This window comes from Chiloscyllium punctatum, chromosome 49 (assembly GCF_047496795.1).
Source record: "Chiloscyllium punctatum isolate Juve2018m chromosome 49, sChiPun1.3, whole genome shotgun sequence".
Taxonomy (NCBI): domain Eukaryota; kingdom Metazoa; phylum Chordata; class Chondrichthyes; order Orectolobiformes; family Hemiscylliidae; genus Chiloscyllium; species Chiloscyllium punctatum.
Genome location: NC_092787.1, coordinates 19,396,991 through 19,409,964, shown reverse-complemented (window position 1 = coordinate 19,409,964; position 12,974 = coordinate 19,396,991). Strand labels below are relative to the sequence as shown.

The 12,974-nt window shown below is 41.8% G+C and overlaps 1 protein-coding gene across 3 annotated transcripts in view; it reads right to left on the bottom strand.

The window, feature by feature from the left end:
• LOC140469322 (hemicentin-1-like) overlaps positions 1-12,974 on the bottom strand; it is a 438,266-nt gene that overhangs the window by 18,411 nt on the left and 406,881 nt on the right. For 2 of the 3 annotated variants that reach the window (XM_072565717.1, XM_072565719.1), the window contains 7 exons: positions 12,277-12,426; positions 11,289-11,426; positions 10,557-10,678; positions 4,798-5,035; positions 4,662-4,721; positions 2,262-2,396; positions 274-393 (listed from right to left, as the gene is read on the bottom strand). In XM_072565717.1, coding sequence (XP_072421818.1) covers positions 274-393; positions 2,262-2,396; positions 4,662-4,721; positions 4,798-5,035; positions 10,557-10,678; positions 11,289-11,426; positions 12,277-12,426 — 963 coding nt within the window. The remainder of the gene's footprint in view (positions 1-273; positions 394-2,261; positions 2,397-4,661; positions 4,722-4,797; positions 5,036-10,556; positions 10,679-11,288; positions 11,427-12,276; positions 12,427-12,974) is intronic. The other variant, XM_072565718.1, reaches the window with a different exon arrangement.

Genomic DNA, 12,974 nt, shown 5'->3' with positions numbered 1-12,974 from the left:
ACCAAGAAATCCAACAGGGAATTCAAAGGAAACAATTTTACCCAAAGAGTGGTGAGAATATGGAGCTTCTTACAATAAGGAGTGGATGAAGTGAATAGTATATTTTCATTTCGGGAGAATAGATAAGCATTTGAAGGAGAAGAGAATTAGGGTTACAACAAAAGAGTATATGGGGAAAGATTGGAGGATATTGAGTGGAGAGTAAACACTAGCATGCAGGCTGGTTGGGTTGAGTAGCCTGTTTCTGTAGAGTATATCCCTTCTAATACTGACCGACGCAATGCTGTCCCCTGCGCTGATAACCAGGATCACAGCCACATCGGTAGGTACCAACAGCATTGAGGCAGCGCTGTTGACAGGGTGGGTTGGCTGACTCCTCACACTCATTAATATCTAAAAGGAAAAGTCAAATAGAGAAATCATATGAAAAGTAGCTATAGCCCCGAACCGCTGCTAAGTTTCAGTTGTATTACTCGGGCCCTAGCATTGAGCTCGATTTGCTGATCTCAGCCGAGACAGTGTTGGGGAGACTACAAACAGATTCAGTAACCTGGCAGAGGAGGGAGAGGGAAGAGAAAAAAAAAATCAATCATCTACCTTTCTGTTAATCAGCAAGCAATCCAGTAACTCCCACTGCATGGGAGGACCAGGCATCATGCTAATGTTACAGGATTAATAATCTAGCGACTGGGATCAATAAACTGAAGACAGGAGTTCAGATTTGACTGATGGGGGGGCAGAGATTTTAAATTCAATTTTAAAAATCTGGAATAAAAAGTTAGTCTCATTAACAATGATCATGAAACTATTAGAGTGTTGTAAAAGTCTATCTAGTTCACTAATATCTGTTCAGGAAAGAAATCAGCCTTCTTTAACAGTCTACCAGGCAGCACCAGGTGGTGCAGAAGTTGATGTTTCTGGTGTAACCTTCTTCAGGAATGGGGATGGGTGTGGGGGGAGCTGCAGATAACGTGGGAGGTGGGGGCAGGGTGGTAAAGTGGGGATAGGTGGAGGCAGGTTGAGAGTGCGACCTGATTGGTCAATGGGAGGAATGAATCCGGTTGGTGGCAGGGAGCAGTAGAAGGGAGGGGGAGGGACTGGGAAGGGAGTTGGGAGATGGGGAAGGTGGCTCTTTGAAATTGGAGACTGATCCTCCCAGTCACCACTCATTTCAATTTCCCCCAACTACTCCCTTTCCGACATGACCATCCTTGGCCTCCTCCATTGCCAAACTAACCACAGCTCCTATTGGAGGAACAATACCTTATCTTCTGCCTGGGCAACCTACAGCCCAGAGGACTCAACATTAGAGAACTCCAATTTCAAATAACCTCCCGCCCTATCCCCAAACTCCCTTCCCAGACCCTCCCCTTTCCTTCCACTGCTCCCTGCCACCAACCGGATTCATTCCTCCCATTGACCAACCACATCGCACCCTCTACCTGTCTTCACCTATCCCCACTTCACCACACTGCCCCCACCTCCCACTTTATCTGCAGCTCTCCCAACACCCACTCCCACTCCCACTCCTGAAGAAGGGTTACACCTGAAACATCAATTTCTGCACCTCCTGATGCTGCCTGGCTTGCTGTGTTCTTCCAGCCTCCTGCCTGTCTACTTGGGATTCCAGCATCTGCGGTTTTTTTTGTCTCTTCTTTAACAGTCTGGCCTGCAAGTGACGCCAGACCCACTGCAATGTGGTTAACTCTTAAATGTCCTCTGAAATGGCTGAGCAAGACACTCAATAATAGGTGGCTCACCACTACCAATTCAAGACATCTCTATCAGTCTGGAGTCTTGCCTCCTCTGCACATGTTCATAAGATGGCTGTGCTGACAAAGAAACCATTATCCCCTTCCTTCTGGAATGAGCCTTTGCAAAGGAAGTCTGGAGAGAAATGCAATGGTTTTGTTTGAGTTCATCCTGAGGTGCTCCATGATGCAAAAACTACAGTCTGTGCTCGGAGAGCACACTGAGACAAATGTCAACTATGACTGGAGGATCATCAAGTCAGGGAAAGATGTTCTTTGGCGTGTCTGAAATGAATTAGTCTTCCACTCAAAGAGCTGTCCACATCCTAGTGTTACAAACTGGCACACTGACTATGTGTTGAGGGGTGGCAGGATGGATGGGAGGGTTGAGGCGGGTTGAAATGAGAAGAGGTTGGTGAAGACAGGAGGAAGACAATCGGATTGTTTTCCCTCCTGGATGAGATTCCTCAGCCTTTCATTACGCTTCTGGGTCTTGTGCATCTCCATTACCTTCACATTGAGCTCCTTCTGCTGACTGCTTAAAACCAATCCCACATCGCACCAGACAGCGATATGAGCCAGCCTCGTTTTGACAATTTTGCCCAAAGTGACACATGTGAATCCCAAGCTGACATTCATCAATATCTGTTAATAACAGAGAAAAGAGAAAATGATCCAAAAGATGTAACTAGATTATTGAATTAACCAATGTGCATTGACCATTATGTATTGGCGACTCTGAGCACAGAACAAGAGGACGCTCTGACAAAAACTCTCCATATAGGGAAAAGGTTATGTCAGTCTTCACAGTCAATGTATGAGACTGAGTGCTCTTTAAACTCAAGAAAGTTCCAGCACTCCTATTCTGTTTAAACTTCTAGAATTGATACAGAAGGCTGAAGAGTTACTGCAGCATTTCTTCTGGTCTTGGAGTAAATGGCAACAGCAAATTTTCTCATCTTTATGTTCCATTAACAATAACAAACAGAGTTATAAATAGATATCTAGATCTTTCCCATCCCCAGGACTATTCCTTATTTTCAGAAGTTTTTCCACTGAATGCTGTTAATAAACCAGTGGGACAAATCCATGGTGTTGTGGCAGGTGTGTGGACAGGGGATCCCTGTACAAGCCATTTATCCTCATCTAAACAAATAGGGCAGAGAATAACTGAAAATTCACAGCATTGGAACAGCTACTTGGCTTAACAAGTCTGCACTGCTGTTAATGCTCCCTATGAACCTCCTCCCAATCTATTTCATCCAATCAACTGGCACCCTATCCACCATTTTCCACATTTATGCCAATGCTCAGTAGCAGCCTTATGTACCATTTACAAACAAGATGCACTTCAACAACTCACAAAGGCTCCTTCAACAACATCTTCCAAACTTTGACCTCTACCACCTCAAAAAACAAAGGCAGAGGATGAAAGGGAATACCATCACCACTGGCAAGATACCTCCCCTCCCCAGCCACTCAAGCCACACATCATCCTGACTTGAAAATATATCGATGTTCCTTCAATGTTTCTAAGTCTAGAACTCCTTTGCTAACAGCTTCCAAAGACTGCAGTGGTTCAAGAAGGCAGTTCACCTCCAACTTCTCAAAAGCAATCAAGATGAGGTTTAACCAGTTATGACCACATCTAATTAATGAAAAATCTATCCTTTAACTCCTTTCTCCCTCATGTACTTCTCCAGCTTCCTCAAATTGGATCTGCGAAATGGATCACCTCAATTACTACATGAGGAGGAGATTCCACATCGTCATCATTTTCTCAGTAAAGAGGTTTCTTCAGAATTGCCTGTTACTGACTTGAGGGCGTACTATCTGCAAGATTCACTGAAGCAACTCACCAATGCTCCTTCAATAGCAACTTCCAAACTCACATTCTAACACCAAAAGTCCTCCTCAAAGCCACACACAATCAACTTGGAATGGTATCATCGCTCTTTCACTGTCACAGGTCAAAGTTGTGGAGCTCCCTTCCTAATAGAACTATGGGTGCATGTTCAAGTGAAAGTGAAAGTAATTCCAGCCTCAGAGGACAACAGATGTTATGGGGATTGGTTAGCTCAATTAGCTGGATGACTGGTTTGCAATGCAGACTGACACCCCCAGCATGGGTTCAATACATGTACCAGCCAAGGTCTCAAAGTCTTCTCAACTTCACCCATCACCACCAGTCATCCCTAATGAGTGGATCACTACCACAATGGTTTTGCTGGCATACGATATGGAATATAAGGATTGTTGGCTCTGGGATATTTAATGTGAGGGAATGTTAGTATTGCAATATGGAATATGTCTGCACTTTATGTTCCCTGTGTCAGTATCAAGTCTCTCTCAAATGTTGTTCAATAATGGACTTCAGGTCCAACAACACGTGTTGGTGCAGGCTTCGTGAGCCAAAGTGTTCCTGTCCTCTTCTTTGACGCCTGTTCCTACTTCAATGAGGTTAATGTTTCCATTCTACCACTGTTTTAATGCCAATGATTAATTAGGAATTGTCCATTCTCCCAGGCAAACAGCTTGAAATTGCACCAAAACCAATTCCACTTGGAACCATTTACAGGCAGATTGGTTGTGTCGCCATAGTCGTACCAGACCATAGGGGCTGCTCTCTTATTAGAGAGAAGCGACTTGTGGTGCTTTAACCTGAGGGCCACTAGACATCAGGTGAGGGAAGAGGTTGAGAAGGAGAGCTCTTCATGGTAACTTCAAACCGGTGATGGGAATTGAACCCACACTGTTGGAATCATACTGCGCTGCAAACCAACAATCCAGCCAAATGAGCTAAGCTGATTCCCACAGGCAGCTGGCATGTAGAATAATTCCTGGATGACCAACATTATCTATTTTAAACCAAACACAGTAATATCAAATGATATTGAAACTGGAGCCTACCTGTACAATACGAGGATGAATCAAGGATATATCCTCTTGGACACTGACCTTCAGTGGAACCTGAAACACAGATTAAAATATGTTAAAATTGCTGAGTAATTATAAAGTCCCATAATTTCTAATCTTGAACACTCACCCTTCTGGAAGGAGACAGTGATCCTGAAATTCAGCTCCTCCATCTTCACATTGTAGAAGACAGAGATGTACTCAGCCTTCAAAATCTGAAAGGGTGAAGGCTGGTTGCCCATCCCAGACTCATACTCAATGGTGTGGTTACAGTGGAAGGAAACAGGGGAGCCATTGTTAAGAAACGTTTGGGTTGATGAAACGTAGAGTTGTCCTGGACCCGTTTGGACATACTTTTCACTGAAATCCTAGATTTGAAAAAAAGCAAACACTGTTTGAACCACAATTAATGCAGACAATTTCCAAAAGCGCAGCATTAACGCCCTTAAATTAAAAGTTGTTATTTAAATACTTCTAATTTTCTTCTTCCCTGTAAACAGGTTCTAGTTTGATCTGAAATTTTAAGTGATCAGGAGTAGTAACCCTGGCTGAACTCCTCTGTAACCTGCAGTGCAGACTGGGGGCAGCCATCTTATGCAGGGATTCACCTACTATGGCATCATGGTAGTTGGCAATTGCTCTCATCTTCCATAAGGGAATAACTGAACCAGAAAACACGAGTCAATATTATGAGTTGGAGGTTTAGACTAGGAGCAGGAACATGGGGCTGAGGTTTAAGGTTGGAATTTAAGCTGATAGACTAGTAACAGAGTTAAATGGCATGCTGACTTGCAGTTGCAATCCCCTTTCCCTTGGATCCATGTTAGGGTCCTGAGCTCAAACCCATTGTTAGTAGTTTGGGGGCAGGTGTGAGAATCACCTCGAATACTCATAAAGGGAGAGGGAAGTATCAGAGAGAGATTTGCTTCCTTTTCCCCCAAAACTCTCAGCTCAAGCTTTCTAAATAGTCACATTTGGAGCAGAATTGATGTTGTTAAGGGGGATAAGATGTCTGTTAGCTACTCACAGTTGGTTTCAGGGTTAAAGAACATACATGGGAGACAAAGAGAAGACAAACATTTATAAAATTGAAATCTGGTCCACTCACATTCTATTTATATCTCAGGAAGGATAAGGTGAGTTCATAGTGTTTTTTTTGGAACAGATTCTAAAAGCAGCATATTTAAGAGACAAACAGAAAACAGACTATTTTGGATCTGATAATGTGCACTGAGACAGGATAATTAATGGGTCATATAGTAAAAGAGTCGTTAGATGGCACAGATCATAACATAATTGAATTTCATAGTCAGAATGAGGAAGAAGCAATTGGGTCTAAGATTAGTGTTTTATGAGCACATGGTTAAAGTGAACTGGGAAATTAAGGTAAGGAATAACACTAGCAAAAATATAGTCGAGTGAGAAAGAAAGTCTTGAGGGGAAAGGTGTACCATTTGTAGCTAACTAAAGAAGATACAGATGGTACCAAATTGAAAGAAAGAACAAATGATTCTGTGAAGATGAGTGGCAGGTCAAAAGAGGGGATAGAACATAGAAAGCAGCCAACATTTATAAAAAGATAGGAAGTAGAGAATTATAGAAAGCTAGCTAGAAAAATACAAACAGGTAGCAAGAATGCCCACAAATATTTAAAATGGAAGAGAGTATGTATGAAGAGTGATAGTTCTCTAGAGAATGAGTCTGGGGAGTTAATAATGGAAAGTAAGGAAATAGCAAATAAGCTGAATTGATACTTTGCAGCTGCTGTCACTGTAAGGGTTCAGATAAGTAATTTTAAATTGAAAGGTGAAAGGGAGGGCAGAACTTAAAACAGTTACAGATACTAGTAAAAAGACAATGAGAAAACTATTGGAATTAAAAGCCCACATGTCCCCTGGCCCTCATGGATTTCATCCGAGGATCTTTATATTTATATTTGCTTGTGTATACTTATTCAAGAAAGAACGACAGAAAGCAGAAAACTACAGGCGGGTTAGCTCAACATCTGGCATAGGAAAAATGCTGGAACTTTTATTAAGGAGCCATGTTGTGGAGGAGCCGGTGTTGGACTGGCGTGAACAAAATTAGAAATCACACAACACCAGGTTATAGTCCAACAGGTTTATTTGGAAGCACTAGCATTCGGAGCGCTGCTCCCTCATCCGATGGTGTGGAATATAAAATCATAAGACACAGAATTTATAGCAAAAGGTTACATTGTCATACAATGATATATTGGACAAACCTGGATTGTTAAATCTTTCATCTTTTAGAAGGTTGGTTTTTGTTCATTAATATGTAAATCCCACAATTTCTTTTAAGTCATCTTCTCAAGATAATTTAAGGTTTTATAACAAAAGATGACATCTCAGTTCAGATAATGCATTAACAGTGTGAGGTCGAGTCTGTCTGTATCCCAATCTTGAGTCAGACTGGTTATAGTTCCAAAGTAGAATTTATGAAATACAGTAGCGCCTCGACATATGAACGACCCCGTTCACAAACAAATCGGTTTACGAACAGGATTGTACGTAAAACTTTGCTTCAATGTACGTACGAAATTCAAGGTACGAACAAATAGAGTGAAGTGCAGGCTTTTGTTGAGAGGCCTCACCCTAACAAAACTGTGACCAACAGAGCAGTGAACATTTTAAATGACAATGTGATGTCCCATTTTAGGAAAATTCTGCAACAAAGAAAAAAACCAAGATTCTCTGATCGTTTTCTTGTGGCATCACCAACCTCCAAGAGACAAAAAAAGAGAAAAGACTCCGGAAATATCCGAACAATGGAAAAATTGATTCAGTTCGCGAACTTTTTGGTTTGCGAACCGGGTCCCGGAACGGATTAAGTTTGTAAGTCGAGGTGCTACTGTATTACCTGTATTGGCTGCCTGCAGATTGTGCTTTTTTGGAGCAAAATAGAATGTATCAGCAAATATAATTCTGCAAATACAAATTCACCCCATGGACTTGTATATGTGCATGCGTACATGAGAAACAGAGTGCGTGTGCGTTAGTCCATGTGAGAGAGTGTGTTTGCATGTATGAAAGCTTGGTAAAGTGTGTGCATGGGTGTGACGGAGTATAACCTTGTAGAGGCTGTGTGTGTGGGTATGGTGTGTGCGTGTGCGTGTGTGTGTGTGTGTGTAGAACAGGGGGGACACCTGTAGTGTGACATGAACCCAAGATCTCGATTGAGGCCATCCTCATGGGTACCAATCTTGGCTACCAGCCTTTGCTTGGCCACTTTGCATTGTTGCCTATCCCAATTTCCGCCTTGGAGGGTGGTCACCTGAAGATCCGAGGCCGAATATCCCTGACCACTGAAGTGTTTCCAGACTGGGAGGGAACAGTCCTGTCTATTGATGTTGTGCGGTGTCAACTCATCCCTTGTCATAGTGTCTGCCTGGTCTCACAAATGTACCATGCCTCAGGGCTTCCTTACCTGCAGCGTATGAGATAGACAACATTGGCCAAGTCACATAAGTACTTGCTGCATACACGGTAGGTGTGGTGTCCCCATAGGTAATGGTAGTATCCATGTCGACACTCTGACACGTCTTGCAGGATCTGCCGTGACAAGGCTGTATGGCGTCCTGAAGACCAGGCAGTTTGTGAACAATCGTCTGTTTAAGGATTGGCGGTTGTTTAAAGGCGAGAAGTGGAGGTGTAGGGAAGGTCTTGGTGAAATGTTCATTCTCAGGGATAATGTGTTGCAGGCTGCAAAGAACATGCGTGGTTTGTCCAGTACTTTCCAGGAGCCGAAAAGCTGTGGGAGTTTTTCAACCGGGAGGGCACTACACTATACACTCACTCACTCTCTCTCTCTCTCTCTCTCTCTCTCTCTTCCCCCCCCTTTCTCACACACACATATGCGCACATGCACTCTTACATATTCACACTCACACAGACCTTCTCTCATAAACATGCTCTCTCTCATACACACACCCATACATATACACTTGCCACACTCAAACCCACCCCACGCACACATCCCTCTCTTGGGCTTATACTTCATCACAACCACACACACATTTTGCTAAGCTTTCACACAGGTAAACATATTCTCTCACATGCAGTCACACACTCATTCTCTCTCTTTCTCTCTCTCTCTCAGTCACACACACACATGCCTATGCGGTGAAATTGTATCTGTAGAATTATATTTGCCGATTCATGCTCAAAAAGTGTACAATCTGCAGGCAGTTAAGACATGTAATGTTTTGTAAATTAAACTTTGGAAATAGAACTAGTCTGACACAAGATTGGGACACAGACAGACTCTAACCTCATATCTTTAATGCATTGTCTGAGGTAAGATGTCACCTTTTGTTATAAAACCTTAATTTATCTCGAGAAGGTGACTTAAAAGTAGCTTTGGAATTTACATATTAATGAAACAAAAACTGCATTCTGAAAGAAGAAAGATTTAACAATCCAGATTTGTTCAATATATCACTGTATGATACTGTAATCTTTTGTTATAAATTGTGTCTTATGATCTTATATTCCACAACCACCTGATAAACGAGCAGCACTCCGAAAACCAATGACTCCAAATAAACCTGTTGGGGCTATAATCTGGTGTTGTGTGATTTCTAACTTTATTATGGAGATTATGCCAGGGCATCTAGAACATTCCAATTCAATCAGGCAGAGTCAACATGGGAAATCATTCTAACTAATTTAATAGAGTTCCTTGAGGAAGTACAAACAACATGGATAAGGGGAACCTGTGGGGGTGGTGTACTTAGATTTCCAAAAGCAATTTGACAAAATTTCAAATCAAAGGTTACAATGGAAAATAGTAGTGCATGGAGTAGGAGGACCATATTAATATAGATAGAGGATTGGTCGTTAAATTTCTAATGATACAATAATACATTGGAAACTAAGTTGTCAAGAGAACATAAGGTGTCTGAAAATGGTAGACAGGTTAAGTGAGCAGGCCAAAAATTGGCAGACAGCATATAATGTGGGAAAATGTGTACTTGTCCGCTTTGGCAGGAAGAATAAGGAAGCAACATTTAATTTAAATGGAAAGCAACTGCAGAATTTTGAGGTCCACAGTGATGTGATATCCTAATACTTGAACTACTAAAATTTAGTATACAAGAATAGCAAGTCATTAGAAAAACGAATGGAATTTTAGCACTTATTACAAAAGCAATGAAATACAACATTAGGGATTTTTGCAATGATTGTGCAGGACACCGGTGAGAGCAAAGTTACATTACTGCACACAAATTTGGTCTCTTTATCTAAGAAACGATACAATTTAATTTGATGCAGTTCAGAAAAAAATCACAGGCCTGATTGCTGGGTTGAGGGTATTATTTTATGGATGATGGATGAGGAAGTAGGATCAATATCCTTGCTTTTTAGAATAATGAAAGGTGATTTTATTAACATACATAAGATTCTGAGGAAACCTGACAGAGTGAATGCTAAAATGATGTTTCTCCTCATGCAAGAGACTAGAGAGAGAGTTTAAATATAAGGTGCTTTCTATTTAGGATGAAGACTCGGAGAATGTTTTCCCTGAGGGTTAGAACCTGTACGTAATTTTCTTCCTCAGAAAGTAGTGGAGGCAGGGTCATTGAATATTTTTAAAGCACAGTAAAATACATTCTTGACTAACAAAGGAATCAAAGATTTTGTGGTGGTAGCAGGAAAATGGAATTGAGGTCATGATCTTATAAAATTATGAAGCAGGATTAAGGGGCTGAATAGCCTCCTTTTAATGATAATTCATGTGATTGTATGTATGCTTATAAGTAGGTAAGACACATAAAATCTGCCCTGAAACTTTCCCTCTTACTCTTCCAGTTAGTTGTTTGCTGCTGGTTAACTATGAAGAACTGCACAGCTGAAGAGATCTACCCACCTTCACAGCAATGTCTGCACTCTCTATGTTTCTGGGGATATAACCATTGATCACTACGTCAAACAGTAGGACACCGTCTGTGTCTACTCCCCGGGCAACGTGCGTCATTCGTAGGATCTCACCTGAAAGTCAGAAGCTGCAGTCAGTGTGTACCTCTTCACATTGCCTTAGTGACACAATCAGACAACCCAGGAAGCTTGGGAGTCTGCTTCAGCCACAGAACACCCTCTGACACTGAAATCAAACAGATCGTCATCTCTGCACACACAAGTTTATTCTGGTCTTGTGCAGGGGCACTCTTGCATTTGGGAGTACATTATGATAAATTGAACAGGACATGTATGGCCCCAAAACCCATCCCCAATTTTTTGAAAATTGGATCTTCCCAATGCTGCTCCTACCAGGGCCAGCACAGCAGGGGATTTCTCCCTATTCAATGTGGGCCTGAAGTCTCAAGAACAAGACAGTATTTGCTTTACATTTGCTGATAGATATTTATTCCTCAATCAATGTCATAAAATCCACTGACAGCTTGCTGCTTTGGGGTTTACTGTGTGTGAATTGGCTGTCAGACTTCTTGCATTACAAGAGTGACTACACTCCATAATTCTTTTTAAAACACTTTAAGATAGTTGGTGCTTATGAAAATGCCCCATGAAAGCAAGCTGTTCTATCGTCCAAAATACAGCCTCTTCTCTCTCCAGTGTTCTCTATGCAGCTATACACAATTACCTGTTGCAAACTCCATTTGAGATTCTTGCCTGAAAACCCCTTTAGTCAGAGTGAAGCCATTCGCTGTGCCTGGTGCAGGAAAGGCCACCGACCAATAAATGGGGGTAAATACTGAGGCGAGTACTCTTACCAGGGGACCTGAAGGGCAAAAGTACAGGGTAAAAGAGAGACAAACATATAATATTTTGAAACAACTGAAAAGAGAATAATAAAAATAAAAACAAGTAAAAACTGAAAATGCTGGAAATACTTATCAGATCCGGCTGTAGCTAAAGACAGAGAGAGAGAGAGAAAGAAAAAAACAAATTCAATGTTTCAGATAAGTGTCTATTCATCAGAAGTGTAAAGGGGTGTTATGTAGACAGGAAAAGGGTACGGCCAGGAGATTTATGCATTCTAAATGGGGGATCCACAGACCGGGGGATTAAAACAAGGGTGGTATCAGACTGAAGAATATATGGACAGTGAATATACAAGGCAGATAATGGACACAGGTTTCATCTGTGCCAGCTTAATATACAGATACATGGCATGTCTAACTGGGGCACAACAAATGGCCTCCCCACTAAGCTAGAGAGACAGGGAAGAAAAATCAACAATAGTTTTACATTTCAGATCATTGTCTAATAATTCCCTCTTAGTGATGCCAAGGTTGAGGTCATCTGTGATTCCACTCATGGTTGAATGCCTGCCAAGTAACAGAAAGAAGGCAAATGGGCAGAGTACTAGAGTGAGCTAAATTTAATGCCAAATAGAAGCTTTCATCGGAGATGAAGAGAGAATTGGTAAGAAAATTGCCTGCTACAGATCATCAAAGCACTGCAGTCAGAATAAGAGAACAAGTTGAAATATATATAATGCTTGGCGGGCAGGAGGTTGGAAGTAATTGGGGGAGGGATGGGGAGGAGATATCAAAGTCCAATAGAAAGCGACGGCAATGACTTATGACAAAGTGCAGCCAAGTGCCTCCCGTCAGTGAAATACCAACCAATTGTGCTTGGAATATTCTGAATGTTTGCCTGAAGGGTTGTAGTGCCTGCAGCTGCGTTTGCTGTGATGTTTGCATCAAGGAATGCGATTCCAAATTCTTTGTCATTAATGATTCCAATCAGACTGCCCCTGGCTCTCCCTGGAACACCTGGAACAAAGGGGTAGCATCTGTTACTGCGGAGTCCAAAGCTTTACCGAAAAACAAACAGCTCTTTTTTCCCCTCACCAGTCGGTGTGGGTGTTTTCCACTGCAGACATTAAGTGTCGATTTTAAGCATTTCTCATAGTCTAGACACACTGGACAATCTTGAGCAAGGGGCACAGTGTCAGGATAAGGCATCAGTCATTTAGAACTGAGATGAGGAGAACTTTCCTCATTCAGCAGGTAGTGAATCTTTGAAATTCTCTATCTCAGAAAGTTGTGGATGTTCAGATGTTGAGTATATTTAAGACAGAAATGAATAGATTATTAGGGAATAAGAAGTCAAAGAATATGGGGGGGGGCAGGAAAATGTTATTGTAGATGATAGGCTATGTGGGCATTGCATGTTTAATCATGCTCTAGGTTCTACATGATATATCCTGGTCCATTTTCTTATGTTACTTACTTGCTAATCTCAGAAGTATACAGTGCTGCCAGTGCAGTATGCCCTCTACCACACTGCAAGTGCCAGTCTGGATTCTGGCCTCAAGGTT